This window comes from Cherax quadricarinatus, chromosome 86, assembly GCF_038502225.1.
Source record: "Cherax quadricarinatus isolate ZL_2023a chromosome 86, ASM3850222v1, whole genome shotgun sequence".
NCBI classification, from domain to species: domain Eukaryota; kingdom Metazoa; phylum Arthropoda; class Malacostraca; order Decapoda; family Parastacidae; genus Cherax; species Cherax quadricarinatus.
In genome coordinates, this window is record NC_091377.1 from 7068003 (window position 1) to 7076763 (window position 8761).

Genomic DNA, 8761 nt, shown 5'->3' on the forward strand with positions numbered 1-8761 from the left:
CTTCATGTATCATTTTCTGTGTAGGTAAGTGTATATTTCACGTAGAAAACATTTTTTAATACTTTTGGGTGTCTGAAACTGATTAATTGGATTTCCATTATTTCTTATGGGGAAAATTAATTCGGAATAAGTCACTCGGGATAAGTCTCACTCTCTGAAACGGATTAATTACGTAATCTGGGGGGTCCATTGTACTTCATAAAGACAGCACATTGTTACTATTGCATTTTAGGGAAGCACAAACTCTTTTGGGAACAGGCCAAGTTGAAATGTAAAACCTTGGGCAAAGGGCAACTAGGACTTTAATTTCTCTTCGTGTTTCACTGTGTTAAAGAATTGGTTTTTAATGTGATAGGTAGATAAAGAATATTGGAAACAAAGAGTAGTAGTAGTTTATCTCAACTAAATTATAACTTGATACCTTATTCTTGCCTTGCTTTATTATTTTGACAAGTTACCCATGCTGCAACACAAGTGGAGGTTGATGAAAATGCATCTACTGATCCAACATTATTTAGGTGAAGGGTTACACAGACTAGGTAGTATTGCCAGTGTGTGATATGTAGAGTAACCAGACATGGGCAATCTTTCCTGTGGATAATGTGTGGTTGTTAGCTAGGTCTACCACGGAATAGAAAACTGCGGACTACAGGGCACATAATTCATAGATGCTGTCTCAGGAATAGTGTACTGTACTAGGGCCTCCAGCAAATGAAAAACTGAGAGCATGAGGTACATTTGGGTAGAGAGTTGTGATGGTTGATGGGTGCATGCGTTGCATTGTGCGCTTCACTCAAACTTAACACTCCCATTTTACAAAAAAGTTTTTGCACAGACCCTACGACATATAGTATCAATAAGACTAGTCATTCACTTTTTTCGCAAAATAGTCTAAACAGTCATAACATAGTACACTTGTCTCAGATGAAAGACATTTCCTGTCTTAAATGCACACCTTCATATGTGCATCACTAACTAAAAAAAAAAAATTACTTTCAGAGCTTGCATCACTTTCTACAATAATTTGAATAAATGCTCTAGCACAGTCTTTGTACGAGTATATTCATTTGTATTGTTGAATAATAAAGCATTGTGGATAGTGCTGCAATGGTACCTTTTTCATTAAATCATTTCCTTGTACTGTAGTATTGGGTGATGAGGCCTTGTTTTGCAATGGATTGATGATGGCTGGAACATTATCGTTTTTGTACTCGTGTTGCTGCGTTCTCTGTCGGTATTGTTGTTGGTAAAAGAGCATTGTTTATTCTCTATGGTATTTCCCAAGGGTTTTTAATACAGCTCTTGACATGCTTGGTTATAGCTTCACAGTGTGCAAATATAATTAAAGGGGCAGGGTCTTTCTAATTGTTAAGTGAAATGCTTTTAGTAACTACTATGGTCAGCGCTGTGAAATATTCTTGACTGTAATTTGTTTGTGTGAAAACTAGCTCTAGGTACAGTACAAGAAAAAAATATTAACGAGTTAATAAGTTTTCAAAATTCACCTAACTTTAATTTGAACAGTGCACCTTTCATTTAAAATCTATAGATCACCTAGTGTTTTTTACTAGTTTTACAGAGCCTATAGCTTTATTTTCACACAAAACTACATTTGAGTATTGGTTCGTGTGAGCATTTCCTACAATATGGAGACATAGTTGCAGGTTATTAAAAGTGTGCGCATTCAAAAGTTTCATAAATTTCTTTTTTTTTATGCTAAAGGCGTTTACTAATTGGGCACAAACGTTGTCGTTAACTTAGTGTATAAATCGTAAAATTATTTTGCTCATTCGAGACTGGGCTTTTGGCCTAGTTGCTGAACAGGGTTGATGGAAGAGTTTAATCATCATCATTATTATGACGCTGGCCTTCATTACACGGATAATTTTTATCAAAATGGACTAGTGTTATTTCAGTCTTTCTTTCCAGTGCTCTTCGTCCTGTAATTGTGGAGCCCCTTGAGGCTCGTGATGAGGAAGAAGGTCAGCCTGAAAGTTCCATGCATAAGAATGAGCAGTATAAGCAGGAACGTAAGGAGGGACCCAGGTGAGTTTGTTTATAATTTATAGTTGTAATAAACAACAGTCACTGAATAAACAGAAGGGTGGATGAGGGGATTGAACCAAGATCTGTAAATTGAGACGGAGAGCATTGGATTGTCAATTTACAGACCTCAGCTCGAGCCCCTCATCCACCCTTATATTTATTTATAGTAGCATGTTTCATTGCTTTTTTTTTTTTTTCTCTTCCTTTTATTTTCCTGCTGCTGTGTTTCATTGCCCCATTCACAGTGTCGGTTAATTCAGTATTCCTAGAAACATGCATTTCATTAAACCCGCTACCATTACGGTGATCCACACTTTATATAATACTTATATTGTAATTGCTGCTTGCTTATACAGTGAAATTGTGGTTTTAACAGATTTGCGGATCGAAATTCATTCGAGTATGAGTATGGAATACGTTGGAAGCGTCTGTACGAAATGTACAAGGAAAAGAAATTATTGTTGGAATCTGACCTACAAGCAGAAATGGAACAACTGGAGAGAAGGCTGGCAATTGTGCGTCATGAGCACGAGACTGAGAAGCTTAGGAGAGGTGAGTTGATATTATGATTGAGGTGCTGTATTGATCTTAATAGTACAGTACTAAATGTACTCTTTAACCTTAGAGAAGCAGCACTGAAGTCTTCTTCCGTTATACCCAGGTACCCTGTACTTGGTAAGGACAGATGTTAAAATATAATCTTTCTAATCATTTTATTGATAGTTGGGGAGCATATAAAGTAAATAATCAGTGGAGTGAATTCAAGGCTTTATATTCACATTTATGGTTGTCTCATGCTACGGCAGGGCGACTCAAAAAAAGAGAACACGCTGTTGTTCATTCAATCTCAGGCTATTCAGAATTTTGCTGACATCATAATCAGTTCTCCCTTTGACTATAGCATCTCCACAGCTCCTGAGTGAAGGCACTATCCTTCTCTATCTCCAGGATTCAAGTTTGGCTAACCAGTTTTCCTGAATCCCTTTATAAAAGTTGCCTTGGTCACACATCAACAGTACCTCCATTAAGAAGCCACCCATCTCCATTCAGTTTTAACATGCTCACAAGCCTGCTCAGTGCTAGAGTTGCAAAAACTTCTTTAAATGGGAGGGTTACCCACTTCTACCTTTCACCCCAGATTTATACACCCTCTTATCAACATATTCTTATCCATCCTCACCACCTCAACCCCTCCTCAGTCTTCTGAATTATACTTTAAGAGAACTCACATTGACTTTATTTCAGTGCCCAAAATTCTTTACTTGATATTCATACCACACAGTTCTCGCAAATATGTAGAAAGAGTATATATAATTATATCTTTGCAGAACTGATGGCCCGTGAACAAGAAGCAATGCAGTTAGGGAGATCCTTGTATGGTCGTCAAGGAGGATATGGAATGGTGAGTGTGCTGTCAGTTGCATTTGTTTTAACAAGAAAAACTCTTATGGGTTTAGCCCTTAGTTTTGATTATAATAATTTATCAAGCAAGGTGTACTTAAATATTTAACCTTTTTTAGACATGCTGTATATAAAGCTTTGAAAACCATTTTTCTTCCTAAATTAGATTTTCATATTGTTTCCTTCTTGGGTCCTGTTATTTTGCAAAAAATAAGAAGGCACAATACTGTTACTGGAACAATACACAAATAACCCGCACATAGGAGAGAGAGGCTTATAATACTGTTTTGTTCTGACTTGTCGGTCTGACAAGTTGGACTGAAATGAAGTCATGATCTTTTACCTGTGTGCCAGTTATTTGTGTAATGTTATTTTGCATTCATGTATGCTGTATGTTTGTCTACTTGCTTGATGTATACATCCTTACTATTTCTTCAATATATGTATATTTAGAATGGAATAAAATGACCTTAATGCAGCTTGGAATCTACGTGACAGTGTTTCACTTAATATGAAGCTTTTTCTCTCATGTCTACGACATAATACTAAGTTTCTGAAATTCAGAATCAGTTCATCCTTTTATTTTTTTTTCATGAAATATTAAATTTTATTCTGTTCACTCCCCCCATCCCCCCCAACAAGGCAGCTGTCTCCCATCGAGGCAGGGTGCCGCCCCCCCCCCCCCAAAAAAAAAAAAAAAATCCCAAAAAAGAAAATACTTTCATCACCATTACACATTTTCACCTCACACACAATCACGGTCTTTGCAGAGGTGCCCAGATACAACAATTTAGATGCATATGTATAAAGATAACATATCCCTCCAAACTGCTAGTATCCCAAACCCCTCCTTTAAAGTGCAGGCATTGTACTTCCCATTTCCAGTACTCAAGTCCGGCTATATAAAAATAACCAGTTTCCCTGAATCCCTTCACTAAATATTACCCTGCTCACACTCCAACTCATCAGGTCCCAAAAACCATTCGTCTCCATTCACTCCTATCTAACACACACACACATGCTTGCTGGAAGTTCAAGCCCCTTGCCCACAAAACCTCCTTTACCCCCTCCCTCCAATCGTATGCTTAGCTTAAGTTTAAATTTAGCAATGTAACAGTGTTAGAGCATTAAACAGCCTTAATGCTTTTGACTGGGTGACTAAAATGCCAGGAGGAAGGGGCTAGTAACCCCTTCTGTATATATTACTAAATGTAAAAGGAGAAACTTTCGTTTTTCCTTTTCTGCTACTCCGCCTTTGTGGGATATGACTGGTGCGTTGAAAGAAGAATGCTTTTAACTGTCCACCTCTGTTTATACTGTTCTTTCATTGAAGTTAAGTGCACTTACATGAATCTAACTCGTATTTTTTAAAGGGGGTGGACTGGTAAGCCAGTGGAAGGCCTCTGTCAGATGACCATAAGCTTTGGCTTCAGGTCATCGTATGACTTAAGACCCACATCAAGAAACACTTGTCCTGTTTCCTGACAAACCTTACCTAACCTAACTTCTCTAAACATTATTTTTTTCATTTATAAAAATGCATGGGTCGGAATATTATCCTTCAAGCTGTCTTAGACCATGATTTTTTTCCTGCGTGTACACACTTGGCTTATCTTGCAAGCCTTTTTCTTCTGTTGCATGTGTACAGGTGTCTTCAATGGTAGTCAAATATTTATTATTTTTTTTTATTAACACACTGGCCAATTCCCACCAGGGCAGGGTGGCCCGAAAAAGAAAAACTTTCACCATCATTCACTCCATCACTGTCTTGCCAGAAGGGTGCTTTACACTACAGTTTTTAAACTGCAACATTAACACCCCTACTATTTCATCACAACTTAACATAGTACGTCAGGTACAATATTACAGGAGGGGCCCACTTATACCGCAGGTTAGGTTTCAGGCTACTGCTGTGAAGCGAAAATTGCTGTAAAATGAAACATAGCCTTTTTTTTGCTTTCAAATGCATATAAAAGCCTGATAACACATTTACACTATCATTATTAAGTGAGCAATAGAGCTAGGTGTAGAAAATGCATGTACAGTACACACTACTTGCCTTAAAATATTTTCATCCTCAACTTATAGTTAGTGATGAATATATTTATTATAGGAAGTCTGAATAAATGAAGAATGGGTATAATTGAAAACTGCTGTATTAGTGAAATGGTATTTTTTAAGTAAATTTTTTCTTAACATACCTGCTTTCTCTCACTGAGGCAGGGTGACCTGAAAAAAAAGATACTACTTCGGGGTCACCCTGCCTTGGTGGAAGATGGCCGGTGTTCAAAAATACATGTATTAAGAAGTATGAAGTGAAAGGACACACTACAGATTGTAAATATCTTTGAAAACATGACATTAAAACCCCTCTGGTTAGACAGCTAATGACAAATATTTGTTCTTGATGTACTGTTGTAGCTATAATGGAAGAGTAGAAGGCAAAGCTTTTATTAATTTTTAAAATGGTGGCTTTTATTAATATTTAAGAAGTGTAATAGGGAAGAAAAACCAGGGTTTTCCTGGTAGATGAATATCATCTCTTTCTCTCTAGTTACCAAATGTGAGCAGTTGAACTACACTTGGTTAAATTTTGCAGGATCGTTACCAGGGACTTCAAGAAGACCGCTATACAGATCGTTATGATACTTCACGAGATGAGCGATACCAGCAAGCTTTGCAAGAAGAGCGCTATCAGAGAATGCAGGAGGAGAGGTATCAGCAAGCCTTGCAGGAAGAGCGGTACCAGGCCATGCGCAATGCTGGTTATCAACAAGGTGGCGGTATGCAAGACGAACAGCAGCAGCAGCAGCAGCAGTTGCAGCAGCAACAGCAACAGCAGTACCAGCAAGGAACTAAAAGAGAGGCACCAGTAGCTGCTGGAGGAGTAGCAGGAGCAGGAGGGGCAGGAGCAGGAATAGGAGGAACATCAGATGAGGCTGAAATAAAGCGTGGGAGATACTGAGTTTGTCATGCACAGTTCTTTTGGAGCCATCGTGGTGGTTGCAAGATGTCCATTGTTTGCATGTAGTTAAACAATAAGCTTGTTTATTTTTGGGAACCAATAAAACTTTGTTATTCATATTTTCATTTGAGATATAACTTACCAGTCATTGAAAAGTTTAATAACTAACATTTCATTTGAGATAAAGAAATGTGGGATTTGAAATTTTGCAGAATGAGCCTATTGTGTAGCTAGAGTGCATCTGCCAGATATTGACCAGACATAACTACAACTTTTCAATCATTTAAGTTTAAATGCTTGCAATACTGCTATAAAGGATGCATTTATGTTCATTATTTATATCTTATATAAAATATTTTATATAAATTAATTTAATTTTCTCAACCTTGGAACTTTTATACTGAATTGAACAATGTGGTAATGCAGGCAGCAACTAGGTAAGAATGGGCTGCTGTTTGCAGTCAAGAAAATAAGATTTATATTAGTACAGCGTTAATAATAACCATTAAGTGTTTAAGGTGGTTTTGTCTTGCTTGTGAGTTTGCTGTATATTGTATTAGGTGTTCAAGAGTGTCTCAATTCCTAGAACAGTGCCATGGAACCTATTTTTTCTAGATCTTTGGCATGTGATGTAACCATACCAAGCTCTTGTTGGGAAATATTTCTGTCGTAAGTGGTACCATTTGTAAGGGCAACTTGGTAACCTAGTGAACTAGACAGGTTCTTACTTGAAACAGCATAACCAGGCAAACGTGACCTGAACGATCTGATTGTTCAGTGTCGATGTTAATTACATGTGTTAAGTTAGGTACATAAACTAGGTAAAACTACTAGAGTATAAAACTTATGGGGTTTGTCACATAAATATTGAGGGTTAAGGTAGAGATAATTTAAGGTAGTAATCTAGGACACTCTCCTTGTTTCTTAGTATGATGTCCAGTACAAATGTTTGTACGTTTTGTAAAATTCTTGTGTATTATGTGTATATATATATATATATAATGTGTGTATGTATATATATACATATATAAATAAAATGGAATTTTAGAATCTCTAAAATTGGCAGAAAAGTTTAAAAATGTGCAGTTCCACACAGAGGTAAATAAATATAATTTTTTTTTCAAAAGGTTTTACTTTCCTATGATTGTTTTCTACATATATTCCTGCCTTACCCAGCCCCCCTTCAAGAGGTCTAGTAGACGAGTTCAATATTTAACCCGTCAACGGTCCAAACGTATATGTACATTTTTTCAACATTGAAAGTATATAAAAAAAGTTTTTTTTTTATCTACTTTTGGAGCACTACGCATATGAACATAGATCTGCTTGGACCGTTTACGGGTTAAAGGGTTCGTCAAGTGAAAGGACCAAGGACCACGATCAAGGAATCAGATGTCTTCTTTTTCCTTGGATTGAATCTGCCTCTCATGAAGGCATCAAAAATAATAGTACTAATACACCTTGAAGATGAGTTGTGATTCTTCCTTAAGAGGGCCAAGAGCTGTAATAAACTAAGACAAAATAATTATAACTAAATACATAATTTCCACGACATTGTTTTGACTAAACTGGATAACATTTTATAGAGTATACAAGTAAAGCCCCTGATTGTACACAGCATCTAAGACTAAGTTACATCCTAAAAGATTATTACGTATAATCAAAACTAAGCGCTAATAAGAGACTAATAGAATGTGGCAAAACAAATACACATTTTACCTTTGTATACAAAAAACCATTGACGATATACAACTAATAGAAGTAATTCTAATAGGTATAGCAAAGTCTACATGCCAGTAGATTAAAGCAACCCTAAGTAATTTGTTTGATAATTGTACTTTGTGTACCTGTGCCTAAATAAACTTACAGGAGGGCCCTGCTTACACAAGTTCAGTGCTGTATATTCTTTTTGATTATAATAATATACAAGAAGTTAGGTTCTCTGCTACAGGAGGGTCCTACTTACACACCAGGTTAGGTTCTGGGATGGTAGTTAACAAGAACTAAGTATTGAGTTTAATTCCAGCCAAATAAATTATGCTCTTAATTACCATTTTTTTTTTTTTTAAATAGGAAGTTTAGGCCAATAAGTTGAAAGCTACATGATTAATTTTAATTGGAAAGGTCGATACTCAATAAAGTCAGTGCATCATTGAGGAGTGTCTTACTTCCATTATGATCCTTCTATCTTGTCCCCCAGGATGCCACCCACACCAGTCCACTAACATCCTGGTACCTACTTACTGCTAGGTGAACAGTGACAGCAGGTGTTAGTAACTGTGTGACTGTATCTTCAACATACATATTAGCATAAAATTCTATAAACTAAATTCCTTTTACACTGTCAGT

General features: G+C 36.6%; 1 protein-coding gene across 1 annotated transcript in view; it reads left to right on the plus strand.

Annotated features, from left to right (window-relative positions):
* Nucleotides 1–7538, plus strand: part of LOC128703048 (hrp65 protein) — a 62206-nt gene extending 54668 nt beyond the window's left edge. Inside the window, exons 5-8 of the mRNA XM_070103611.1 lie at nt 1930–2046; nt 2423–2598; nt 3375–3448; nt 6047–7538. Coding sequence (XP_069959712.1) covers nt 1930–2046; nt 2423–2598; nt 3375–3448; nt 6047–6412 — 733 coding nt within the window. The 3' untranslated portion in view covers nt 6413–7538. The remainder of the gene's footprint in view (nt 1–1929; nt 2047–2422; nt 2599–3374; nt 3449–6046) is intronic.
* Nucleotides 7539–8761: the final 1223 nt, after the last annotated feature.